This window comes from Onychostruthus taczanowskii, unplaced genomic scaffold (genome assembly GCF_017590055.1).
Source record: "Onychostruthus taczanowskii isolate IOZ18803 unplaced genomic scaffold, ASM1759005v1 scaffold7, whole genome shotgun sequence".
In the NCBI taxonomy this organism is placed as follows: domain Eukaryota; kingdom Metazoa; phylum Chordata; class Aves; order Passeriformes; family Passeridae; genus Onychostruthus; species Onychostruthus taczanowskii.
The window spans coordinates 4,595,178-4,623,109 of NW_024504786.1; the positions used below are offsets into that span (position 1 = coordinate 4,595,178).

The 27,932-nt window shown below is 43.0% G+C and overlaps 2 protein-coding genes across 4 annotated transcripts in view; one reads left to right on the forward strand and one right to left on the reverse strand.

The window, feature by feature from the left end:
* Nucleotides 1-3,569, forward strand: part of CC2D1B (coiled-coil and C2 domain containing 1B) — a 28,278-nt gene extending 24,709 nt beyond the window's left edge. The window contains exons 22-24 of the mRNA XM_041421250.1: nt 1,101-1,191; nt 1,509-1,639; nt 2,424-3,569. Of these exons, the coding sequence (XP_041277184.1) occupies nt 1,101-1,191; nt 1,509-1,628 (211 nt within the window). The 3' untranslated portion in view covers nt 1,629-1,639; nt 2,424-3,569. The remainder of the gene's footprint in view (nt 1-1,100; nt 1,192-1,508; nt 1,640-2,423) is intronic.
* The window catches only part of ZFYVE9 (zinc finger FYVE-type containing 9), a 56,533-nt gene continuing 32,087 nt past the window's right edge, over nt 3,487-27,932 (reverse strand). For all 3 annotated transcript variants that reach the window (XM_041421249.1, XM_041421248.1, XM_041421247.1), the window contains 13 exons: nt 27,449-27,618; nt 26,584-26,707; nt 25,326-25,448; nt 24,059-24,214; nt 17,126-17,350; nt 14,740-14,822; nt 13,922-14,026; nt 11,034-11,184; nt 9,824-9,904; nt 8,417-8,579; nt 7,509-7,614; nt 6,445-6,621; nt 3,487-5,932 (listed from right to left, as the gene is read on the reverse strand). In XM_041421249.1, the coding sequence (XP_041277183.1) occupies nt 5,771-5,932; nt 6,445-6,621; nt 7,509-7,614; nt 8,417-8,579; nt 9,824-9,904; nt 11,034-11,184; nt 13,922-14,026; nt 14,740-14,822; nt 17,126-17,350; nt 24,059-24,214; nt 25,326-25,448; nt 26,584-26,707; nt 27,449-27,618 (1,826 nt within the window). In that variant the 3' untranslated portion in view covers nt 3,487-5,770. The remainder of the gene's footprint in view (nt 5,933-6,444; nt 6,622-7,508; nt 7,615-8,416; nt 8,580-9,823; nt 9,905-11,033; nt 11,185-13,921; nt 14,027-14,739; nt 14,823-17,125; nt 17,351-24,058; nt 24,215-25,325; nt 25,449-26,583; nt 26,708-27,448; nt 27,619-27,932) is intronic.

Consider the following 27,932-nt stretch of genomic DNA (forward strand, 5'->3'; position numbering starts at 1 on the left):
TCTTACTTGATAGTATCTTAGTATCCCTTAATGATAATAGGAAGAAGAAGGGTGGATGTTTTGGGGTTGTGGGGGATGGGGTTTTTATGTTTGTTGGTCTGGTTGCTTGTTTTTTCTGAAATAGAGTGGGTAAAAAAGAGAAATCTGAAATCTTGGAAAATTTCCAAGAAAACACAGCAGGTGTGGCCAAGTTACCTTTTTTTTACTCCAGACTCTTTAGAGTTTAGTTGTTTATCAAACCTTTTGGAGACTGGTCCAGGGAGATGCTTGGATGCTGGCAAAGAAATGCTGTGTTTGAGCTGAACACTTCTGTGGAATTAGGGTGGTTTAGTCTTGGCTGTTGCCTTTTGGAGGAGTTTTTCTGGGTAAGAGCTGTAACACCTGGCTCTGTTCAGGTAAAGACTGACTTACTGCTGATTAAACTGTTCAACACAAGTGACTACAGCAAGAAGTTGCTTGTTTTCCTCACAGGATAAAAATGCTTCTGTGTTTAATTCCAGCAGACTGGAAAACCTAAAATTACAGTTTTTGACTGTTAATACTACCAGTATGTAGGTGAATCCAAACAATAGCTGAAATGTTCTTATTTACTGAAATTGTTTTGATTTATCAAGACAAAACAGAATGATTCATGTGATGTTTTCCCAAAAGTAGTTTGCCAAAAGCAACAGGTGCCTGTGAAATGTTTGTTTTGCTGGGAGATGCAGCTTCCTTGGGAATTCCTTCTGCCTGTTCTGTTAAACAGCCCCAAGCAGAGGATGGCCCAGTCCTGGCCACGGGACCTCCTGCCCTGTCACCCTGGACAGGCACAGAAGCTGCTGCCACTCCAAGTGCTGATTTAGTTTGCTGTTTTTTCTTCACTTTTGTCCTCATCTTTACCTTATTGCAAAAGAATAATTAACAAATGAGTACTTTATCATCTTGTTCCTTGTAGTCTGGTTTTTAAGGGTTTGCCTGTGGCACTGTGGTGTGCAGGGTTCCAGGAGCATGTCCTGACCAGCCCTCTCTGGATGTGGGGATGGAGCAAATAGTGATGACCTCTGGGCTTGTTTTCTCTTTAATGTTCTGACAATCTTTACCCCTTCACTTCTTTGGCACAGATCCTTTTTCAGAAGTGACAAACACGTGGGGACAGCACACTTGAAGCTGGACAAGCTGGAATCAGAATGTGAAGTTAGAGAGATCATCGAGGTAGGTTTTTGGGATGAGGTGTGTTCTGCTCAGAGTTCCCAAAGGGGAAATGAGTACCTGGATCACATAAATGTGACTGGAGTGGAGTTTTGTGTTAGGTGAATTTGATAACCTGCCTGGGTTGTGGGGCACCTGCTCTGCAGAGCTCCAGTCCAAGGAAGTGCTTGGCTGTGACACTCCCAGCACTGCAGTCACCTGCAGGGATCTCTGTCACGCTTGGGCCACAGGCAGATGCAGTCACAGTTGCCTGAGGCTCTATGTTTTAACATTATAATCCTTATTTGTTCTAACTGCTCTTCTTTTGGTGGTTATTTCAGATTTTTGATGGCAGAAAGCCCACTGGAGGGAAACTGGAGGTAAAAGTGAGACTCAGGGAGCCCCTCAGTGGTCAAGATCTTCAAACAGTTACAGAAAATTGGCTGGTCCTTGAGCGTTAGCTCTGTCTGAGGTATGAGCACTGTGTCCAGAGGTGGCCTGGGCAGGACTTGGCAGGGCTAGAGGGAAACTCTGCTTGAACAATGTCTGTTGTTGGCATTGACCTCATTACACTGCTCTGGCTTCAGTAGCATTCCTCTTTATATTGTGGTGGGGAATTGACATCATTTCATAAATGAGGTTACAGAATCTCTGATCAGTCTGTATCTCAAAGATGCTGTTTCACAATCATTTGAAATACAGGGACAGCTCCTGCTGTCACCTTTATTAAGAGTATTATTTAAAAAATAAGTGACAAGTAATCCATCTTCCTTTGCTTGATCTCCTGAAGCTTCTGTGCTCCCTTTTCCTTAGCATATGGTTTCATTTTACATTTCTAAATGGCAGTTAAGCAAATATTCATCAGCTTTAGAATGACATCACCTGTTTGGAAGCAAAGGAGTGGTAAATGGTGTCAAGATTGTAGAGACTGAGGTCTCATTTCAATACAGGAGTCACAATTTGGGTGTCAAAGGGCCTGTTTTAGTGGTTTCCTCCCAGCCAAGGAGGTCAGGAGGTCCTGTGAGCTCCAGTCAGGCTGAGGGACACGTTTGATGCCCATACCTGAAATAACTTGGCCTCGTGCCCAAGCACTTTCCATCACTGCAGCTTAATAGTTTTGCTCCATTGATTTTCCTCGTTGACCATCCAGAACCTTGGTGTCAGCATTTTCCATATAATGTCTCCTTGAACTGTGAACATCTGTTCTGTACTGCAGCAAGGAATTCTGATGGGTTTGTTTGTGTTGTTTTCCCCAGATCCGTGGGAATGTTGGAAGTCGTGGGCTGAGCGAAGGCAGGAAGATGCTGCTAAGCTGCAAGCACCAAAGATGTTAAACGAATGCACTACTGAACCTAATGTCTATTTTGATAACAGCCATAGTGCTTATTAATAACTCCAAGGCAAACGGGAGGCTCTGGGAATGCGCTGCTGCAGGGCTTGGGGCCGGTCTACCCGAAATAGACAGAATCGCCTTAATGTGGGACTACTGATGTAGCACCAGGATGAATGTTACATTAACTATGCAGAGTGCTGTGGGAAAGGTTTAGCCCTTTAAAAATTCCCTGAGGCAGTGCCAGAGCTTTTTGGTTAAGTCACAGGTAAGACTTGCACCAGAATTCCTATTCCCAGGTGTCTGAGCAGCCGGCGTGGTTCAGTGAACAGTCTGCTACTGCTGTGTCTGTCCTCGCCCATCCACGCCTGTTTGGGTTGGGGTCTTTTTTTGTTTCCTGAATCAGAGGAGAGCTCTCAGGCAGCAGTTCAGGGGTGCCAGTCCCTCCTCTGTGCACACCCTTGGCACGTGAGGTTCCAAGGGCTGTCCCTTTCTGCAGGAAAGGCCCCAGGGCCCCCAGCAGGTTGGTGTTTACAGACCTGTTTTTGTTCTGGCTCCCAGCTGTGTGCCGTGCTTGCTGCACTGCTTGTCCGGCGCAGAAGGGTACTGTGCCTTCATCCTTTATGGTGTCGGGGTTTTAATTTGAAAAGAAGAAAGTACACTAGACTCTGCTGCTTCCCAAATGTTCCTTGTATTTTTACAAAAATAGGCTTTTACAGTTCTTCCAGGTGATGGGGAAATTAGTCTCATTTTGTCCTTTAAGAAAACTGGATCGTGACTTATTTTCAGGAATGCTTTTTTGATCAGCAGCATATAAGAAAGGGTACTAAATCTTTGTGGTTTTAAATCTCTGTGAGCTAACAGAAACCAGGGATCTCCAAGGGGAGGATGTGCCTGTGCCAGGGATGGGCAGGTTGGGAGACAGAACAGAGTCCAGACAGGTCAGCAGCTCTGTCTTCCTGAGCAGATGAAGACAATACAGTGTTTAGTTTTTAATTTCAATAAATTTAATATACAAAACTACATGTTGAAAATAAAAATATAATATGCAGTTTTTTGCAGTGTTAACTAACTGAATTTTAAAAGTACATTTTTTTTCTAAACAAGTACTCATTTCTTAACAACATGGTAATTAAGGTCATTTCAAAGGCTATGGTTGAAGCAGACATGTCAGTCACCAGTTGATAGTGTTTTGCACAAACAAAATCCAAACCTAAAAGACTTCTGGGGCAAAGGAAGAGAAGATAAACATTTTTCACCTCTTTTACTGCATTATTGAGCGTAACAATGCAACTAAAGTAACTGGAAAGCTGCTGCTGTGGCAAAGCTGGAGTGCAGGCTCTAGAGGAAGATTATTACCAGGTTTCTGGAATGCTCTTCCAGCTGTGGAACTGTGCCTACACCGTGTGGTGCCGAGCTGTGTCCCAGTGTGCAGAACCAAGGTGCAGAAGGGATCAAGTGGCCTCAGTCCAGCTGGGCTGCACAGGCACTCGGCAGGAGCAGGGGCTGGGTCACAGCTCCTGCTTTGGCCAGCAGGAACCACTAAATGAGCTCTACTAAAGTCACCCTCTCTCTCCCAAATGCCAGAGGTAAGGCTTCACTTGGATCTGACACCCTTTAAAGTGTGCTAGTGTGCTCCCTCTTGCTGGCCAGCTTTTGTTTGTGGAGTTGGCCCCAGTTCCCTGGACTGCCTTCTCTAAGGGCTGGGTGGTGCCAGCTGTGATCTGGAACGTTGGATTTTGCATACTTTTGTTTTTTGAAAAGCAGCAGCCATTTATTCCCAAGTGCACTCTGTGCAGACACTGGGCTGCCTTTCCATAAAGTACATCACCCTGTGCAGGTACCTTTCCCGTGCCCAGCCAATGGTGTTGATTTGTTTAAAAACCAGAGCCTCCGTCTCACAGTGGCCTGGCACTTCTCTTTCTCTTTGCAAGGCCACTGGTGTTACTGTGTCACAGCTTCCCCCAGAATGGACAGCAGTAGGGAGTGTATGACACCACAAATGTTCAGCATTAATTAGCACCTCTCATCCCAAATTAATTAGTTCCAGACAGAAGGAGAAACCTTCACCCCTCTTCCTGGGAGGGACTCAAGAGAGTTGCTTTGCATGACTGGCTAAACAAACCAAACCCCTTCTCCTGCTTACAGCTCTTGCCACTGGTTAGCAGCTTTCCATGGAGACAGTAAGAACATGGTACCACATTTCCTCTGGCTGATGCTCAATTCCAGCTTCTTAATGCCCTGGCAGACAGGAGCAGCTGCTCTCCTTACCAAAGCCCTCTCAGGTGAGACCAAGAGCACTGGGCCGAGTGCACGTGTTCAGAACTGACCACAAAGCCTTTTTCAGCAGAACATGCAGGAACAGCCACTCTACACTGGTATCACAGGTAAGCTTGGACATGGGGCTGCAATATGAAGTACAAGCTGGCTTGGGTTACGTGACACTGGCGTTACACTACAGCGAACAGCAGGGAGGGGACACAGCTGCCCTGGCTGGGACTCGCCTCAAAAGCAGGACCTACTGGGGACAAGGAACAAGATGGAACTGCACTTTAGGGCTGATCTTTCCTCTGCTTCAGACAAATTTGTAAACAAGGTACAGAACAGCAGAGTTGTTGTAGGAGATCACAGAAACCTGCCCAAAGTGACAGACTTGTGGTAAATAGAGGAGAAAAGGAAACTAGCCTATTACACACACACAACTGCAGAGAAATGTCTGTCCTGCTCCTCTGCATGCACAGACAAACAGGGTTATGGCTAGGGAATCTTTCCCTGTATCTCAAGGGCTTCTCCAAACTTATTTCAACCAATAATCTGGTCAAAACAATGTAAACGTTACTTTTTAATGTCTATAGAATAACCACAAATGGCATTAGGATGAGGTCAGAATGGAGGTCTTGAGTGTTTCTTACATGTCCATCTACAGACAGTACAAGGTTGGAATTTCACTTTTTATTTACGCCCCAGTGATCTTTGCACCCTTTGAGCATTTAGAGTACATGACTGTAAGTCTTTAAACATGAGCATTTTTCTAAACAATAACAGAACTGGATTAGCTGCAAGGATAGCATAGCCATGTTGTAGTATAGAAGCTGCCCTGATCCTCTGGTTGTTGACAATGCATAGAAGATTTAGAATTATGGAACAACTGTCCCACCCCCCTCCCCCCCTTCCCCAATAGTGTTAACAAAAGCTTAATTTTCCAGTTTTAAAGTGCAAATGATTCAGATACAACTGCTGCTGGAACAGGTCTGAACAGAAAATGAAGTCCTCTTATGAGATGTTTTCCAGAATATAAAAGATGAGCTCCATTATGACTGGCCCCTCACTCAACTGACAGGCCCCTCCATGAATCACTGGCACTAAGGCACTGTCCAGGTCATTCATGTATTGAGAGGGCAGTGGCTGTCCATTGCTCCCAGCTTGATAACCAACCTAAAAAATACAAAGAGTGGGTTTTAAGAACAGGACACCAGGCTGTGAGTCAGGGGGCAGGAAGGGAGGAGGAGCTGTGGTATCTCCCAGGGAAGTCAGGAACTTGAACTGGATCGAGCAGGCACATAAAGCAGCTTTTCCACTTGTCTTTGTGCTTCTTTGTGTTCCCAGTGGCTGCCTGAGCAAAAGGAAGCTTTTGCTCCTGTTTTCTCAAAGCAGCTCCTTGGGATGAGCAGGATGCTCACACAGCAGTACTTGCTGGCAAAAAGGCCAATTAAGAGTCTCTGAGCACAGAGCAGGTGCTGCTTGTGCCACATGGGGGTCAAGCCTCTGTTAGTTCAGGCTGGGCCTTGCATCTAACAGATGTCCCAAAACACCAAACAACAGCCAGCACCACCTGATTAGCATCTGATACTGCCTCAGAACGCTCCTGGTTTACGTGGTGTATTCCCATGCTGAGGAATGAACAAGAGAACAATCCCCCAGTTAAACTCAGACTGTTGAAAACTTACCTGATCTGAGTCCAGTGTAACACGCAGACCCAGCTTAGTCATTCCATCTTCTTTCAGCAGTTTCAGATGAGGACACAGAGCCAGACAGAAAGCTTTTGCCACATTCTCAGTCAGTCTGCTGTGATCAGCTGGGTCACTCAGACCATTGTGTTGCTCATCATTTTCTAGGAAAAACACCTGAAGGCAAGACACAACACACGGTTTTTCTAGAAAATTCAGGTCAGATGTCATTTAAACTTTTACAAATGAAGACTTAAGAAGTAACTGTTCAGGGAAGCCCAGCAAAAACCCCTAAAGACAAGTCACCTTAGGGAGGAAAAATTAAAACTTCAAAAGAAAGATTGAAGTTTAAATAGTCCTCTGAAACCTCTTAGATCTGGTCAAAAGCCTTGCTATGGAAATTCACTATGTATTGCACATGGTTTTAATAAAAACCTGCTTTTAAAAAGATGTTAAATTCAGAAAAATTATACTTTTAATACAAACCCGAAAATCTCTGGTATTTTTGTCACTGAACTTGTTTCTGTTGAGCCCAAGTGAGCTGGGAAAAAAGGGCACACAGGGGCTAAGCTGCAGAGTAAGGAACCTGGTTCCTCCTCAGCAGGCAGCAAAACACTTAAAGAAATATTTTGACACCAGCATTTGTGTGCTAGCAGAGTCACAGGCAACAGGAGCCATGCAAGCAGTTTCTGTGTGATTTATGCCACAACACTTTAACATGCAACATTTAAGAGAAAGTGGCTCGAAATAACATTTCTGAAAAACAATTTATATTAAGATTTGTCTCCATGTAGAAAGGCAGTTTTTAACACAAAGGCAAATGAAAGCAACTGTTCTGTGTGTAAGGCAGGCAGTGTTGTTGTGGTTCCCCCCCATGTGAGCACGGTGGCCGGTGCAGCGCGGGCTGTGGCTGTGTCAGGGGGAGGGTGTTTTATCCCGCAGGATGCCCCCCTGTGCAGGCAGGAAAGGCACCACAGCTCGTGGGAAGCACGTGCTGCTTCCCTGTGGTGACTGGGGGAGCAGCTGGCCCAGCCCTGGCTGCAGTGCCGGGCTGATGGACCCACCTCCGTCCAGCGGATGACCTTCCCGTTGGCCTTGTACTCGGAGCCGTGGAATATCTTCACACTGGTTATGGATTCCATGGATTTGCCATCAATAGGGCTCACAACGCTGCAAAAGGGAGGGAGGAGGGTGAGCTCTGACTCAGCACAAGACCTGAGCTGGACAGAGCCCTCTGCAGAAGAGAAGGACCTTGGAGTCCAAGGGCAGTTCCTGAAAGGGGTCAATGCAGGTGCAGAAGGACCTTCCTGAAGGTTTCCCACAAAGCTTTGCAGCAGAGCTGAGATCCTGTAAGGTTCTGACAGAGTAACGAGATGTTTCATACAGGTTGAATTTTTGCTCATTTGTAAACTCAGTGTAGGCCATCAATACACAACTTAGCCCAGGACTAGACTGCAGTACCCAATATTGATCTGGAGAGCCTGAAACTACAGAAATATCCTTCTTTCTAGGTGCTGAGTCCTGAAATATGGAATCCATCACAACAGCACTTTACTGTCATAAATACTTCAGCTGACAAATCCACCTTCCTTTTGGCTTCACTATTAAGTGTCCAAATATACTCTTGATGTTCAGCAATTTTGTTTCCAGCTCTACTTAATGCAAACTAAGCACCAACAGTGCAAAGTGACCACAATGTGCAGGGTTCAGCAAGGAGAGTTGGAGACAGATTCGTGGTTTTCAATAACTGGATATTGGCAATGCCAAAAAAAATCCATAGCATTGCCAATATTCTAAATTGATGCCCCAAAGCTCTAATATCTCAATTCCATTTTCATTACAATTAATTGCATCTTATCACTCAAAACAGAAGTGCAGACTTTTAATTCCTATTGATTGGAAGACTCATGTGCCTTACAAGATCAATTAAAAATTTTAACAGGCACCAACAGTCAAGTGCTCCTCTACTTACCCCTTATTAAAATTTTTATCATCTTCTACCCACTGAATGTGAACGTGTTCCTGAGGGTCTTCAGCATCTACTTTGCCACAGGTGATGGTGAAGTCTTTCATCTCTCTCAAGGCCTGTCTCAAAGAGTCCATGTTCTCAGCAGTTATCTGGACCATCACTCCATCTAGGGAACCAAGAAATCCTCATTAGCCAAGATAAGCCATGCCAAACAGAGCCTATACAGAAAAAACAAACATCCTTCATCTGTTTGCAACACAAAGGGAAAACACAACAGTAAGAGAAGGGCAGCTCCCAGGTGAAGTCAGCTGTAGCAAAGTCTCTGTGAGTTTGCCTCACAACCTGACACCTGCTCTAGGCCACCCTCAGAAACCCCACATGACACTGCTCCATTGAGCCATCTCCTCTGTTGGCTCTGGAAGCAGCACTCCAGCAGTGACAGTGGTTGAGAAGTCAGTGCTTGCCTGACAGTGGCAAAAGAGACAGAATTTGGATTCACAGAATTAAGGTTGAAAAGACCTCCAGGATCATCCAGTCCAGCAATTAACCCAGCACCACTTTGGCTCAATCTCAGTTACAGCAAAAATAACAGGATTGAAACACTTCCCCGTGTAGAGACCCCCTGTGCCTCTGTCTTACCCTACCCCCCAGTTAGACACAGGAAAGGGCACAAGGACCTGCGAGCTCTGGTGGCAGGGGGCTGCCCAGGGACCCCAGCCACGGCCGCACACTCAGAGCTGCGAGCTGCAGCTGCTGCAGCATCAGGAGCTCCTGCTCGCCTGTGGGCACCTGGCATCCCTCACCACCGAGGGCAGCAGCACTGCTACAGCCCTCCTGCCTGCACTGTCACAGGTGCAGGGACCTGACTGCACAGTTGTGCAGCTCAGCTAGCAGGCACTAACAGCTTCCAGCCAGAGCACCCCAGGGCAGCTCCTTGTGTGACACAACAAACCAAACCTGAGAGGGACCAGCTCGGTGCTCTCAACCTGTCACGTTCTCTCTGCCCACATACAAGCACATAAACAATGCACATTCATACCCCAGCACACTGCAGAGCTGTTTGGTAGCAGAGGAAGTTTAGCAGGGCTTCCTCTGCTGGTTGGTGGATTACACATTCTGTATTTCTTAGGCTCACAATTTCCTCATTCAACCCAAACCAGTGAATCGATCACAGGCTCCCAAGCCAAGTATTTCATATCTTACCCTCATTTTCTTGAGACCTGTATTGCAGCATCTGCACAAATTCCTTGTTAAAGGGAACTGGGTGGTTTTTGCTTAGAAGTAGGATAAAGCTGAAGCAGCAGCAAGATGCCAAGGCCCAAGGCATGTGAGCAGAGAGAGCCCTTTTAGCTGCAGAGCTGAGCTGGGCAAAGAGAGAAGTGTGCTTTAAAGAAGCAATTCAGTTCTTACCTTCCACTATACTGGATTTGGCAAGGTAGCCTGAAGAGGATTTTAAAGCTCCGCTGAACACAAAGAAGCTGGCACCAGTCACTGCAACAACAACAACAACAACAGGAGAGATTTAGTGAGGCTTTTGTCAAAGCAATGCCTTACCCAAGAATCAGATATCAGCTCTATCAGCCAGAGGTGATTACCCTGAATAAGGACTAATGCTCCTTGGAATTATGGTGCCTGTATTGCACATCACAAGCCTGGATACGCAAAGGCAAATCACCCAGTTATTTTCTAAACTGGACAACAGTTTTTGTCTAAGTTAATGTTTGTCACTCTCATTAACTTTGTCTAAGTTAATGCATCTCCCTCTCCATGCCCTACACACCTCGGAGTTTCAGAATTACTAATTTTGGGCAACCAAGTACACAATTAACTTCTAAAGGTTCCCATACAGGTGACAGATTGTGAGTGAGCTGTTCATGGATCACACTAATACCAACCCACCAGCAAGGCCACAGCTCAAAGCCACTTGACTCAAAAGAAAATTATCTTCAGTTACTATTAAGCATCATGAAATTCCTGCTGGAAATTCCTCTTCTTGTTCCATAGGTGAAGTTAACAGAAGTCAGACAAGACCATCAGTCCCAAGTGACATTCCATGCCAGTACACCTGCTAGAGTCATTAGTGATACTTGCAAACCTCCAAATCAGCCTCTGTCTTGTTCTCATTTGGAGACTGTATAAATGTCTTTGCCAGAAATGTCCCCAAACACACAACATTTAAATTCTCAGCACACAGCTGCTGCAGCCCTTCAGCCTAGTGTAACAAAAATATACCCTGGAAATTAGATGGTCTAATTAAGGTGAAAATGAGAAGTTGCTTGAAGATGCATTATTACAATGGTGCTGTGGTTGGTTATTCCTATTTAACTTTCTGTCCTACTGAATCTAGTCTTTCTTTCACATAGTGTAGGTCAAGCTCAGGCAACCCCACCTGCACATCCCATAATGCCAAAGCCAGCTCTCATTACTAATGGAGAAGTGTTGCCTAAGCCACTTCCAGCACAAAGCTGCCCAGTCAGGGACGCCAGCGGTCAGACTGATTTTCTCTAACAAAAACTGGGTGAAACCCAGCCAAACCCAGCTGCAGCCAATCCACAAGGCTGGGGCAGCCACGCAGGGGCCAAGCAGCCGTGCAGAGCAGCCGAGCCAGGGCTCCCCTCACCTTTCCTGGGCTGGTTGTGGATGCTGATGGCCTGTGTCTGGTAGTTGCCGTCGTCGTTCTGCACACACACCAGATGTGAGTCTGCCTTCTCGTTGAAACACGCCCCCCCTGCCAGCACGTGCTCGTTGGATTTGTTCATGGCTTTCATCATCTGCAAACACAAAGCTTCAGCATTTCCACCCAGCTCATTGAGCACTTCCAGAAACAGGTGGTTCTTGGAGCAGTTTAATCAGAAGCTTCTCAAGTTCTCATATTCCATGTCAGGTTTTAGCACTCAGAACCATAAACTGCTTTTGAGGAGAGGGTTCAGGTCTTTTACTGCCTGGGTACTTTAAGGTGCCATCTTGTGTGCAATTAAGATAAGTGGTATAAGGGATAGCTGAGCTACAGAAATTGCAAAAGCTGTTATCTCTACCTGGTTTTAAAAATACACAGGGGAAAAAAAACATGAGAGGAAATTCTTGGCTTGCTTACACAACTACAGTTGTTAAGGACATAAATCATAAATGTCCCTCCACAGTTCAGTGCCACATGGGCTCTCAGACTGGGGCCTTTTCATCCTGTTCTGCCACAACCAGACACCAAAACTTCAGTGCGCCTGTGCTTCACCTGCATGAACTGGTGAAACTGGGATCAATGTTCCCAATTTAAGACTTATAAAATACATATGAATTTTCTTTCTCTGCAAAGGAGGCCTTCAGAAAGCATCCAGAAAAGTTTGTGACACATGTGCCCTTCTGCTGACTGTCATCTAACACACACCGAGTTAGACGCCTCGACAAAACACCCTTGTAGATTATATAGTTTCTTTTCTCCACTATTCCTCTTCATGGAGGCTCAGACTTGGTGATTTTTGATACAAAGGAAAACTGAGGGAGTCACCCAACTCTGGAATTTGTTTCAAACAGGAAAATGACATGTTTGCTTAAAATAAAAAAAGTCAAATTAAATTACACAAATCCCCCCGCAGTGAAAACCCAGAAAAATACTGAATTATTTGACATCTCCTAACAGCACTCACACTCCCACCTCTGCTTCCTGGAGCTCATAAGCATGCAGGCTACACACAACACATTTGTCTCTCTCAGTCCAACATGAAACCTTAATTACAGTGTCAGGAACATTAACTGATGCTTGCTATTGACAAATGTGCACAGGTGTAATGTTTGGGGAGGAAACTTAATTAAGATTTTGCATCAGACAACAGTGTCTTTCATTATCCAGTTGACCATGCCATGCTCCAGAAACTGGATTTTAGCTCCAGAACAGCCACGTTTTTGGAGCCCAGCAGTTGCCTTCAGCACAACAAGAAACAACTGGATGGGGAAACTGTGCTTCCTTAGAAGGCAACTGATTAAGAAATTACAGTCACCTTTGCTGAGGGATTAAACAGACAACTAGGACCCTCTAAGCTTTAAAAAATTTAAATAATTTTGAAAACAAAAATATGTATTTTATAAAAAAACCTATATATTAATGTGTAACTTGTTAATCACAGGCTGAATTTCCCCCATTTAATACACGCAAGAGACTTCAAATTAGTTTTTCACTTTTTAGATACAGAAAACATCAGAGTAACAGTCCTTTCTAATTAAATAAAAGCAAAGGCTTATTATTTAATTCATCTTGAGACTGGCTCACTTGGTTAGAGGAGGGTGATGGTAACACCAAGGTCATGAGTTTGATCCCTGTATGGACCATTAACAGTTGGACTTGATGATCCTTGTGGGTCCCTTGCAACTCAGAATATTCTGTGAATCTTACTTCAAAGTAAACTCATGAAAAATTCCTATTAATACAACTTTTGAAATGAATCACATGCTATGAACAATGTTAAATAAGTAACAATTTCTCCACTTAAAAAGTTGGATCCTTGCATCACACCGGGAAGGGAACCCGAGCACAGTGCAGAGGTTTTGCTACATCCCTGACACAGGAATTCCCTCTCAGTCCTGCTCAGTCCATGCCTGGCACAAGTGGAGCTGGCACCTTGCAAACAGCAGGCACAGCTGACACTGGATGGTCTGTGCCATTCCAGACTGAATTCATTCAAACTTCACTGACCTCTCCCATTCTGCACAACTGCATTAAAAATTAAAACACCTTTTAACAGACCCTTTATCTTCATCAATTTCATCTTTTTCAAACTTCATAAAAGAGCACTCTTTTTCAATGAATTTTTTTTTACTCACTTATTTTACTCGAATGCTTCTTGCAGGGAAATTCCCTCTTGAGATAAAGCTTCATTCTGCTCTGATCTTACAAGAACTTTTACAAATACCATTCTGCTCAGGAGGTTTGCTCTCACCCCAGCTCTGACAGGTTTCAAACTACCAAGTTACCCCCTCTCTTCAGACAGAACACGAAATCAATCCCTTCCCCAATGTTCCCTTTCATTACTCTTCAAATACTTCCTCCCCCAGCTTTCTCTAGTTAGCAGCACTAACTCCTACAGATGCTGACTGATTTTCTCACACCAGAAATCAAGTATAAAATTTCAATGCTGAGGGAATTTTACATAAAATAATCAGCAATCCAACAAATACTACTAAATGCTTTGAGTGGGAACACATGCATGTTTTCTTCCTAGTTTACCTCAAGTGTTAAGTTTGTCAACTTACTTGCTCAAATCAAACATATGACACTTTACGTAAACAGTTCAAAAATCTGAAGAAAAAAGTTTAAGAGTTTAATTAATAGTAAATGAAACTGCATTATTCCTGTGAAGCCAGGCTCATTCACTTCCAAAAGCTGTGTGCATCACACAATTAGTATTTGCTTTTGAGGCATTTTTCCTTAGTGATAGTGAATAAAATAAAAATTCCTCTAGATCCCAGTACTCCAATCACAAAGAAACTGTACACAAATGTATGTTTTATAAACATTACCTCATTATATCTGTTGCTAGGTATTTTGATGCTGGTTTTTCTGACCTCCATATCAACCACTAAACCTTGGACCACAGGCAGTGTGTACTGGTAGTTTCTGAAGTCCTGAGAATTAAAACAAGATCTCAAGTTAGCCATGATGATCATCATTAACACTGTAGGTTTCATAACTATCCTGGTGACTACTGCCTGGCCCATTCAAATAACTGTAATCAGTGACTGGAAGGCAGGGAGGGACAGAGACACCACAGTGTGCAACCCATGTAATTGCAGTACACAAATGAAAAAATATCTCTTATATCAAAATTAATGTTCTCCAACCTTGAATATCATCACTGTATGTAAGAAAATTTGCTCTGTGTTCTGTTACATTACTAGATGGAGTTATTAGTTTTTCTAGCAGCGAGATTAAGTCATGCATCAAAAAGAATTTCCTATATTGAAAATATTTGCAACCTAGGAAGAGATAATAACATCCCTTCAGTCAGAGCACGATGTAATCAGAGAGCTGTGACTGCACACTGTGATGACCCAGCACTTCTGAGGAAGCAGTCTGAGCAAACAATGCACTTATTTCAAAATCCAAACATCCTCCAGCAAACAGGTTTGGGATATTGATTTGGGTACCTTGTTACAATTCACTGTGTTGTTGAAAGCTACCACCCACTCTCAGTAGCAGCAGGGAAATTCACCCAAATCCCCACTACTTCCTCTTGCATCTCCTGGACCTTCCAGCTGCTACATGCACCTGGAGCCCCCATCTCCCCACACAGATCCACTCACACCAAGGGAATGCACAAATTCCATCACAGACTTACTGCAAGGAGGTTCATGATCGTGTGTCCAGTCTCTCCAAACAAAGGCTTACGGAATCTGACACTAAAAAGTGGGCATGGATAAACTGGAATAAAACAGAAAAGAACAGGTCAGATGGAAATTTACATACTCAGATTGTGCAAAACCAGACCCAAATATCATGTCCTCGGTTGAATGTGGCAACCAGCAGCTAAAGAAGAGAGTGGGAAGACTGGAATTTAAAAAGCAAAATGGTGGAAGGGTTCAACATGTGTCATGGCTGCTTGCTCACCATGCCAGAAACAAAAATAATTATGTGGAAAGCTTACAGGTGCCACACTGCAGGACTGAGCTGATGACCTGAGCCCTGATGGCAAAAATGACCTTTCTAAGTGCTTCTTGGAAATGGCTTCTATTTTTGCACAACCATCCTGCTGTTCTCCACTACAGCATCATCAGTCTTTCAGTTCTGTGGCTGACACGTGACATTCAAGTGATAACCCAGATTATTTTTATTTCCTGTTTTCATTATTTCATGAGAGTGTGGCAAACTCCACAGGGGTACATCAAAAACAATTTAAAGGACATTTATGGTATGTCAGTGATGTAAAATATCTGCATTCCTTGGCTGACATCCATACCTGTAAAACATCTGTGATGCAATTCTGAGTGCAGGGCACGGATCTGGCTGCATTACGTTATGTTGCAGCAGAAGCAATGCTTGGAACATGACTCATGCACTGGTACATAATGCCAAGGTTTCCTAAACACATGTTTGAAGGAGGATTCCTAAGCTATCCTCAGGCAAACACTCAGCCTGATTTCCCCAAATGCCACACTCCCAGTTCCCACTGTGGTCAGAAGGGACTGCAGAGCCCTCAGCATCATGTGAATAACAGGAGGTTTTCCTGATGGAAATCGCTCCAGCCTCTGCACACTGATTTGATACCTGGAAGCACCACACACCACATGGCAACCAACCCCTGCACAGTGCCCCGAGGCACCAGCAAGGGCTGAATTTCCTGTGCCTGCCACCCTGGTTTCAAGCAGCAGCTCAGCTCCATCCCAGATGCTCCGAATTCCCTGAGCCTGAGCTGTTGGGCTGATCTCTGGATGCTTAGCAGATGTTTTCTGCACACCCAGCAGCCCGAGGGCCTCCTGCATCTGATCTGCACAGCCAGCCCTGCACAAAGGGCTGCATTCTGACAGCTCCCCCAGCAAGGAGGATGGAAGGAAACCTGGGCCGCAAAGCAGCACCTTCCACGAAGAGACTGAGGCAATGCCCTGCAGTCACAACTGGCACAGCTCAAGGGAATGTCTCTAAATCCAAACCACAGCTGTGGGAATGATGCAAAGCCTGGCTTCCCAGGTACTTTTCCTTGTCACTATCAAAACACGTCTTTCTGTGCTCAGAAACAGATGCCATATCCAAAATACGAGCATTTTTGTTTGTTTTTCTAAATACTGATGGGAATAAATGCCCTACTTTAAAAACGCCTGCAGATACACACAAAAACCTACACACCTTTAACAAGAATGTTTCCTTGGACAATTTTAACCTTCAGTCCTCAGCCTCAGAAGGCAAATTTTGAGGATTTTATTTTTCTCCTCCAGAAACACACGTATTTTGTGGAAAATTCCCAATGTTCTCAAAACTTTAAAAGTTAAAGTGACAAATCTCTGCACAGCTTATTATAAAACTTATTTTGTTAAAATGTTCTGTAAGAGTTCTGGGAAAAATTAGCAACAGACCATTTTCATAGTAATTTAGATTAATGAGACATGCCAATTAAAACTGAAGATGAGTAAGACCTACAATTTTTGGCCCATCATGGTGGACAAACTGCCAGTAATGCCTTTGCTCCAGCAATGGTAAATGTCTACTGAAAATTATTTTAACTTAACTTTGTGCCAATTTCATGCTAACTGCTAAGATTTTGTTCAGATGAAACATTCTCTCCAGCCTCTTTATGATTAGTTCCAAGAGAATTTTTGCAACAAACTGCCAAGTTTGTTGCCCCTGCACACATATTGTTACTCTCTGGAAAATAAACACAGTTTTAGAAATCTAAAAGTAAATGGTCTTTCATTTCAGCATGGAAAGAGCTTAACATCTCAAAGCTCTCCCTTGTGCTATCTACACCAGCTAATCAGACTTGCTCTGCACATAACTCTCAGGCCACTACATGGATACAAACATGCTCAGAACTACATTTGTCTCCACAAAAACCTCCCTGATGACCCAGCAGAGTTGTAGAAAGGCCCCATCACCACTCAGTGCTGCACTGTGGGCCTGCACACAGCTCTTCCTTGCCTGTTTGAGCCTGGGTGGCTGTGACAGGTAACAATCCATGGCTGGGGGAGTGCTGTGAAGCAGAGTTCATCCATTGCCCTGCAGAAGTTACTCACGCCTGTATTCAGCTCCGAGTCTCAGCATCAGCCGGATGGGGAACACTTTGGCCCAGGGAGTCTCCCACTTCTGGATGAGGATGCCAAACAAGTAGGGCGGGGTTGGGAGCACCAGGTCCTGCAGGGACTGATAGGTCGCTGCAACATACAAGAACCCTCCGTGTTCTTTGCTTCCAAGGAAGCTCTGGCTGAAAAAGGAGTGTCCCAGGTTGCCAACAATGTTACCTATGGGGGAAAAAAAAGAGTTCATGACTTCACTGGATTGCGAGCTGGATGAAGAATGTCAGGAGTTTTTCAGAAGGGAAAAAAAATCCATGTTAAATTCACTTTTCTTCCTGGAGCATTAATGTGTATTAACCACATCTGAAACAATGATTTTCTGCACACAGGTGCTCAGGTTACCTCCTGTGCAAAAGTGCCCCAACCTGGCCTTGAACACTTCCAGGGATGGGGCAGCCACAGCTGCTCTGGGCAACCTGTGCCAAGCTGTTACTGCCCTTTCAGGATATCACAGGAGAGTTCAGGCCAGTATTGCTGCTAAAGTGGTACCTGAAACTTCCCCCTGGCACTACAGACACAAAGCCTTTTTTTCAGTGCCTTACAGATATTCAAGGGACTTCCACTGCAGAAGCTGCTGTCGTTTGAACTGAACTTTTGGATTAAGCTGCAGTTCAAGGAGGGATGTGCACCTGGTCAAACAATTAGTGTCCCCTGGTTGTCCTTCCATTTAGACAAGCCACTGGGTACCTGCTCAGACATCTACTGAAGATCTGGCTCATTTCAAGAATTACACAAAAGACTGTTTATTTCATTAGTACACTTAATGTAAAATGCAACTGAGAGAGACACAGGGGAGAAACAGCACTAATTTTTATTCACATTTTTACTCTTTGATGCTTCTGATTTCCTAAAATGTTTACACTCAAATGGCTGAATGAATCTGAATGCTGATTAGGTTATTATAGCATCCAACACAGCATTTAACACAGAAGCAAAGAACCATGGTGTGATTCCTTTTATCAAATGACAACAACAGCATGCAAATAATGTACAGAACAGCTGATCACAATTCTCCATTGGAAGATGTGAATATTAACAGTGCTGATTTGCTCTCAAAGAAGAAGACAATTTCAAAGAGCGTGGTGTGCTTGATCACACCACTCATGAGAAATTGCATGGGATTGAGGTACTCATGCAGACCTCCTGGGCTCCTGGAGCAATCCCAGACTTTCCCACCTGCAGACAGAGACTGCTAAGTAGGAGTTTCTGCTCCTTCACCACCTCATAACAGAATGTTTGTAGCTGAACTCAAGGCGGTGATGTGCACATCTCCATCTGCACATCCACTGGACACCACCTGGAGAGTTTCTTTCTTTTACAGACATGATACACACACAGACAAATGCCAGGTCTTAAGTAAGTAAAAATATGAGTCACAGAAGTGATACTTTGACATCCTCAGTAATACAAGTTATAATAACACAACTACTCCAGCCCTCCCTCTGGAGATGTGGCCATGCTGCTTTGCACCTCTCCAGACCACCTTGGCACAATCATCACTCAATACTGTCCTTCACATTACCTTGGGTCCTCCAGCTTTACATAAAGTGACTGGCATGTCTGTAAGCAAAAGGCTCCTTTTATACCCCAACTAACAAATAAGCTCAAGAAGATCCTTATTTTTCAAATTTCAGGGCTCCTTTGTGGATTTTTTTTTCTGTACTCACAAATGCTGCACAGAGTAAGTTATTAGGCTCCCTGTTAGAAGGTGACAGCTTTGGCAGCCCAGCATCCCATAGCAGGGTGAGGCTTATTCAGAGTTTGCCACTATCCTACAAAGCCAACCTGTAATTTTACAGATACACACAGGCCAAAGGTGACACGATCATCCAGATCTAACTCCAGAACTCCCAGAGTGGCTACAACTTCTCAACTGAGCATACTTGATGAAAAGTAGCTACTGGTCAAACTACCATGAATAACAGAGCCACATCAAATGTCAGCTGCTGAGAATCCCTGCTCCTGCCCGTGTGCAAGTGCAGCTCTGTCAGCTGTGCTGGGACACTGATGCCTGCTCAGTGAAACACCAATGCACTAACGTGGGCATCCTGCTAGTGAGTGCAAACCAGTGTATCCACTGGTGTTCATGAGAAAGATTTTCACTCATCTAAAATAGCTGCTGGCACTCGTTTGCTTTTGCAGTTTCCACCTACCCTCACTAATCGCCTCTTCTTCATTTATACTTCCTTTTCCCCTTCCATCTGTTCTTACCCAAATAGAGCTACAGGCCTGATAATAAAGTTACTTGGTGAGGTTCTCAGTTCCAACAACATGATCACAATAATCCTTTTTACCCTTCAAGTGCATGACGTGTATGAACTGCCAAACTGCACTGAGTTCTGCCCCCTTTTCTGTGTATTTTCTGTGTGCGAGAGGCCAGGCAAAGTGCAGCTGTACAATCCCGTACGGATCTGAGACGTGTGGCACTGCCCACTGGAATGACAAAGCAACCAGACATTTCCACTTGAGACTGGTGCCAAGTGCTGCAGCAGAAGGGGATGACTACTTATTTTTTCTGTTTCAGGAGATGGAACCTCAAGGCTCACACGCCTGGGATGCCTTAATAATAATTTTTCAGCCAACAGAAACGTGGAAAAAACGCTCAGAGCTGAATCTGCAACTCAGCTGTTCAGCCCTTTCCTTCCATAAGCCACAGCATCATAAATTACTCCTTCTGACACAAGCAGCTTGCACAGTGCAAGATCCAAGAGGCTGCCACCACTCTAAGAGGACAAATTATTGGGATTAGGTAGCTGTGCTGCAATTCATTATTTATAACAGCTTAAGAGCCTGGATGTGGACAGCATGGGAGGAAGCAAGTGTTTTCCTACACCCTTCTTAAGTGCCCTTTTCAGTCAGCACAACCAAGTTAAAAAGCCTCTTTAGGCTTGTCCCGCAAACATTTCTGCCCTGACCAGGGGCTGTCAGTCTTTCCTGCCCTGTCTCTGAAGGTGATTCCAAGCCAAGGCCCCACTGAGAAGTTGCTATTCTCAGCCTGACATTGTCAAACCAAACCCACTGCACCATTACACATTTTAAGCACAGAACTGTTTCAGAGGCTTGTAGAGAAAGTGTAGGCGTCAGAAAAACCTTCAAAAATAACTATCCTTTGCAAAAGTATGTAATTTAATTTAAAACATATCACAACTTCCTTTCTAATGAGGCAATCTCAGAGTGAGCAGAAAGGTGCCCTTCCATATATTAAGTTCCAGCACCTGACATTATTTAGGAAGTGCTTTAAGTGTGCATGATGCATCTAAAGAGTTCTGCAGGAGGTCAGTACTTACTCTCCTCTCAATTATACTGGGTTATCCTTGACTTTAAATCTTAAGCATCCCTACAAAGCTGTCCAGAAAAAAAAGATGCTTTTATCCATAGCGTTTTGAATTCTTCAATTAGGTATTTTTCCATGATGAACAATGTGCTTTGTACAGCAGTTTGGCAATCCCTTCTGGCCTCAAAACAGTCTATACCAGGAAAGGTAGATGAGGGCAAAAAAAGATTCCTGCATTGTTTATTGCCCTCAATAAGTAGTGAAGCCAGTTAGACACTTTTATGAAAAAATAGTGAGGTTAAATTCTTAATGCATGCTTCCTATCTTTTGGTTAATTCCAGGTCAAAAAAGGTAATGGCATCCGACTCAGGCAAGGCATTTATTTGTGGCTTGGGGAAATCCATCCAGAACAGTCAGGAACTGCCATGTACCAAACTCTGCTGGCATCCTGAAAACCCCAGCACCCCAGTCCTGCAGCAGGAATGGCAAAGCAATATTCACCTGTGAACAATCTTGCCAGATGGATTTTCTTCAAGAGCAAATAAGCACATTTCCTTTGGAAAAGGAACACAAACCCCATCACTCCAAGAGCCACAAAGAGCCACAGAAGAGCCAAGACCATGAATGCACCTTGATGCCCCAACACATCTGTAGCAGATACCAACACTGAGAAAAAACTTCCATATGAGCTCCACATTCAAAGTTCTGGCCATGGTCAGCGTCTCTTTATTGAAACACATCAGAAAGCAATTTGGAAAGCACTTACTCCTACTGCCAAGGGCCATAATGTTTCACTTACTACCAGTGAGAGCAGCAGCTGCCAGCATCCAAAACTTTCTCAGGCTACTCTGTGGCAGTCCTCCTAACATCACTCACCTCATATGAAGTTTGATTTTGTCTCCACCTTTCCACAGACCACTTGCAGGGGTGTATTACTTGGTTAATCTGTTCTCTGTTCAGAACATCTGCAAGGGCTTCTTTACAGATCTACTATTAACTACCACCATATTTAATTAAAACCACACCGGGGAAAAAAAGCATAAACTGTGTCTGGGATAGACCCACCCTCACAAGGAATATCCCCAAAAACCAGGGTGACCACAAAGCCATTTCGGGCAGTTGCCAGATTTACATTTCCACTACAAAAGTAACAGTAGCTTTTACTGTCTTCCAGCACAGAGCTGATGGACTGGGCATCTCTGGCAGCACTAAATTAACACATCTAACTGCCTCAAAGTACCCATTCAGACAGACAGAAGTCCTCATTTTCCCATTCACTGCCAGGCTTATAGCCAACAGACAAAGATAATCATGGGATTACTACTACAGCAGTGCAACTACTACAACCACAACAGAAATCATTAGCTTTCAATTTCAAAAGAAGAAAAGCAACACAGCAGGGAGCTTGATGACAGAGGGGCCAGAGGAAAAGTAAAGTGGTGAAAAGTGAGCAGCAATAAATACTTGCCTTGAATGATTTTAATTTTTCATAACTCACATGCATACAGTTTACAGTGAAAAATACCATTTTTTCCTTCAAAATCTCTCTGCTGCCATCCTATCAGAGCCAGCCTGCAAACAACACCCAGCACAGAGGGCAGGACTCTGCCTCCAGAACAAGTTATCCCTTCAGGAAAGCAGAAACATCTGGGAAGAGGCATGAGTACATACAAGTACTTTTTGCTTCTAGGCTTGAGCACAGAATTTGAGCTCGTAAATTCATGTGATTCATGAAGAAATCATTTGCTATGGATTGGGCTTTACTCCAACAAACAAAAAGGGATGCTGTGTTTTCCCACTGAAACCAAGACATCTAAAATCACTTTAAAGCAATATCAACAACATTAAAAGTAATTCTTGTTTCCATTCCAGTAAAAAGTACTGTATGTGCCTTTTTATTTTATTACTGTTTTTAAGAAAACTTATACTAAAGGAAATAAATAAAAAACATCCACAGAATTTATTTCAGTTTCCTGATACAGAATATATTTAAGCCAATATATTATATAATAAAAAATGAAATGGTGAGGCAGGCTGTTAAACAGTCTCTAAATTCTACTGGGAATTCTTGTTTGCTCTACATGTCTAAATCATCTCATTGCCAGGAGAGGTGCAGTACCTCTGAAATGAACAGCTTGGAAAGCACAGCTCCACCTACAAGAGCAGAACTGCTAACCACTTCCAAGGGATTACAGTCACCAAACTGAAACCCCTACAGCATCACCTCCTCTCTGCCTGAATAATGTTTAAAGCAGCCAAGTTACAAATATGCTAACAGATCCTTCTGCCTCCCAACGTGTGCCTTGGAAAGAAAAAAAGGATGGATGTTGAAAGAGCATTCCCAAGTGCTTTGGGAATTCATCAAGGTGCACTATCTACAAAACCTGCAGGCATTATACAGTAACTGAAGGCATCTGTCTACTCATCCTTCATGTCTGAAACACAACACACAGCAGATCCTACCAAAAGAAAACACACAATGGAATTCTTCAACAGCAACGTTTGGTTTCTGATTGAGAATTGTACAATAGTAAGCAGCTCTTAGCACCAGTGGAACTGTAGGATATCAAATTACTACCACTACAGTACTAAAAAAGAATTCCAAATACATTATGTAGGAGTTATAAATTATGTATTTCTGTAGTGTAATTATACAGAACTTCATAGCAATATACACACCAAGCTGGATTTATATCTGCAATATACATATATACACATTTATGTGCACATGCTTGCCATTTTTCATATCTATCTCCCTCTGAATAACATCGTTATAAGACAAAGAAAATGTATTGAGGTTTAGAACAGTACTTGTTTGCCATGCACACAAGATCCATTATGACATGAGATAATAATACATTCTGAACCTGGCAACCTCTCTGGACAAGCTGACCTTTGTTGTACAAAGATATTTTAGGAAACAAATATCTTTCATTATTTTATTAAAGTACTGGATTCAATCACTCCAAAGGCATTACGAATGATAAGCAGAACCTCTTGTAAATGTATTTTCAGCATATAACCTTAATGCGATCCAATTTCACTTCTGGAAAACAACCTTTATCTTCTGATGAGTGGAACTAAATACTTGCCTATTTCCTTATTCAAGGACTTTTGAATTCTAAGGTCCAACAATAACACCTACAAGTGGAAGTCTATTTACTTAGTACATGTAAAATGTGCAATGATTTATATAAAAATCTTGCAATCAAGATACAAAAATTCAAAATTCAGGGATAATTTCTGAAATGCTCTACAGTTCATTCTGGGCACACATATACATATATTATTTTAAAATATAAATAGGATCTCCATAATGCAGTAACAGACACAGGCAGTATGAGAATCAAACTCCTGAACTACCTGGTCACAAGAATCCTCACAATTTTCTTTCTGGCTGGAAGATTTTGGAGCAGCTCTCCAGGTTAGCAGCATTTTATCTGGTGAGATGAGAACACTGGATACTAACAACCAACAACTCATCCCCTTATCAGCTTTGATCCTTATTCTCTTTCTTTTTTTTCTTTTTTTTTCAAAAAAAGCCATTTGCTGCGACATGTGTATGATTTTTAACATTTTTAACAAGAGAACATTCCTACCTGCTAAGGCATCCCGGTAAAGTTGCACAAAATGGTTAAAGATATCCTTAGGCAAACATTTCTCATCAGGCAAACACTGCAGCAGAATGACGATCTCCGACTGCCCCACCGCGTGCATGCCCTTGGTGGTGAAACACCAGCACTTCCTGTTCACATCTGCACGGATGGAAACATGGATCAGCAGAGCAGAATTGCAAAAAGGATGCCTAAATTCACTGCAGGAAGACAGCTCTTGCAAGGAGCAGTTTTACGGCACGTATTGTTGTGTTATCTGTCACATAAATTACGTCCTACATCTGTTACCGTGAGGGCAAGCACATCCCAAACAAGAGCACCTCAGTAATTCCCAGTTTACAGCTGAGGAAGAGCCAGAGTATTACAGCTCCCAGTCAGATCTTGGGATTAACACCACAGAGCAGACTTTTAGCAGTTTGTGTATTCAAATGAAAGGACAGGATTTAGATGTGACTGAAGGAGCATGGGAACAGGCCAGGCTGTTGGCTGTGTGTACCATGATCCTGACAACTAAAACGGTTTCCAGCAGTGATATCTTCCTGAATATGGAGAGCTGGATGTCAGGTGTCTCCATGAGACCTCGCTGTGTTGTCCTGCTTCACTGGGATGTTAGTAATGATACGTGCTCTGAGCTTCATTTCTTGAGAATACTAAGTTGTTGAAATAAAACCTGTGTCTATAATATATTACCTTTTTATACATATGTAAAATATTGTACACAAAACTGTCCTTCCCAATTTCTCCATAGTATTTCTATCCAGCAGAGATCTGCTGCAGAGGAACTGGCATGAGAAGGCATCTGTGTGCCTCCCCACTCCTCCCTCAGCACAGGTACACACAGGCACAGGACAGAAAGGGACAGAAGAGGTGCACAGGGGAATGGAGCCTCTGCATTGTTATGGGATCCCATCTGCTTTTTCCAGAATGGTATGACAGGAGAATAAGTGAAGCAACCAAAGAAAAATGGGTGATAAAATACCCTGCTCTGCTAAGCTCTACAGGGGACATTGACCTCCTGAGACTGGAGGCTCCATCAGTTTCTATTTTCTACGTAAAATTATCTGTACTGGTACCTAAATCACCAGAAAAGGGCATTTTGACATTTAACTTAATATGGCTCAGTACAAAGTTTTCAACCTGTACACTTTTTCTGAGACTCTCCTACCAAATAAAAATGCTGCTGTTCCTACTAATAATCTAGATAACATTCCTCTTCTCATAGATTAAGACTTATTTAATAATAAACACTTACAATTTACTATTTTTACCATGGACAGCAAATTAGCATTTAAAACAAATACTAGAGGGTCAGGGCCACCATCCTCCAGCTGCTGCATGACAGAGATCTGAGAAGGTCTCTCTTCCACAGCATAGTCTATGAAAGAAACAAACACAATGAAATCCATAAATTACTGGTATGGACTCTACATTATAATCAGATAACCCCAATTCCAATTCTTTTTATTTTGACCTTTTAGAGAAAAACTTATTTAAGTATTGCTGGTTTAAGTGATTGTTTCCTAGACTGGTGTTTTCAAACTTCAACTGAATTTATGAGATAGCCTCTGTACATCCTTTACAAAGGTGCACCTTGTTTCAGAAAAATAACTATTTTTCAGTATCAACTAGCGGAGAAAATTGAAATCAAATTGAAAAATGTGTCACAATGTCAGCTGAAATCCCAAATGACTAAGTCAAGAATTGTTATTTAAATCATAGTAAGGCTGAAGGGCATCACTCCTAGACTACCATAAACAGCTAACACAGGATGGAACAGATCTGAAATTAAATGCTGCTCACATTTTGGTTTTGACACTATCCTGAAATAAAAGGTTACTTACAACTTAACATTAGAAATGCACCGTGTCAGCAAAATATCTAATAGGAATAAAACAACCAGAGAAAATAAGTTCATTCCAGGGATATATTAAAGGATGTCATGAATCAGACTGTGGAAAGCAATTTCACATAAACAAATACACATTTTATAATCTTTTCAAAATTAGTTTTTAATTTTCTGAAGCCTCCTCAATTTGAATCCTTTATATAGGGATATCACAATGACTAAAAGCTGCACTGTGGACCACGATGTGCAATAGTGCTGTTGAAAGCAGTGCTTGGGGATGCCTCAGACAGAGCCCATGTTCCAACAGAATTTCAGAGAAGGAAAGCATGAATATTCAAAAGGCTAATTAAAACCTATCTCTGTTTGAAACATTCCCCACAGTCCGATTAGTAAAGAAATTAGCACATGTTTCTGGACTGCAGTTAATTTTTTGCTTCATGTTTTACTTGTTACTGTAATCTCATTGCAAGGTGGGGCTCTTCCTGGATGCAAATAGGGACCAATTGTGCAAAGGATTGGCCCAACTTTTACCCACGAGTGCTTACTGAGAACTCCTTCCAATACTCAGCACACTGCCAGCATCTTATTTTTAAAACAAACACAGTAGCCAGTAGGTTATTGCATCTGGTAAGCATAAAAGCTGGCTGCCAAATTATACCCTCACCTCCTTTTACTCCAGTGGAGATGAGAATTGGAGGAAGACCATCTTCAGGAATCAGATTCATTGCACTGCCAACAGGACTGCCAACCTGAGTTATATTTCCCGAGAATACAGAGGCATTATCAGTCTACAAGAAGCAAACAACAAGAAAGGACAACATTAAAACAGTAATAATGATAAAAATGTAAGAGCTGGCTGGCTAAATTATTATAGATGTAGGTGAAGGAGTCTGTGTCTGCTGGAGAAACAGAAGCACCAAGTAATTTGGCTCTGTAACAACAGATGATCACGTGATGACGCCTGTATGGGAACTATTGCTAGAAAATCTGCTCAGAGCCTGCACCTCCCTTCTCTAACATCATACATATCCATTTCTTCACAAAATCTTAATGCATCTATGCCCATCTATGCAGAGTCTCAATACCACTCACATGGGGTATGGTGGACTTAACACTGTTAACTTTATCTGCACTTTCCTGCATACATAATTTTGTGACAGAATATTCTTCTGATCCACACTATGATATTCTTATTGTTTGGAACTCCTTACTGACCACAACTAACCCTTTTTAAAGCATGTGTTACACAAATATCCTTCACACACCAGCTGTATTGCCAAATAGCTGGAAGCCACACAGACAACAAACATTCTCAGTGCTTTGCCCCAAAACTCTTCATTTCATTTAAAAAGATACGGTTGTTTCAGCACCCTGCAAACATTCAAATAAGAACAACACTTGCTATGCAACATATTAAGACAAGCCTGAGCAGATTTCCTGCATCAGTCTTACTGCAGTCACCACAGCAACTCCCAGACCACTCACAACCAAGGCAAACACAGGATTTTGAACACCAAACACTGCCTTACTTCTGCTGATGAAGTGTTGTTGGCCATGGGCTTTGATGGATCATGAGACACTGCTAAGGTTCCCGTGGAAGTTGTCCCAGCCACTGTCAGCTTTGCTGCATCGGCAACTTCTCCATTGGGTAAAATCCCATCAGCAAACCAAACACGCCTTTGTTCTCTAGGCTGAGCCACTGGAGAGAACATAAAAAAACAGCATTTAACATCTCGCAGCAACACTGGCTAGGAAATTGGAAAATCTGAGTATAAAAGAGCAAAATGGAAAAAAATAAATATAAAATATGTGGACTGGAAGGAACTTAAGACATCATCTAGTGCATTCCCTATGGCAGCACCATGTACAGACACAACCACTGAGAACAGTTTCCATGTCCTGAAAAACCTGATGTCCCTGCTGAGGGCAGGAATAGCTCACTGCATTAGCCATTATTTGGAATGGATGAAATGCAGCTATTCTTTCCAAATTCTTACTACAGGTAAACTGAAA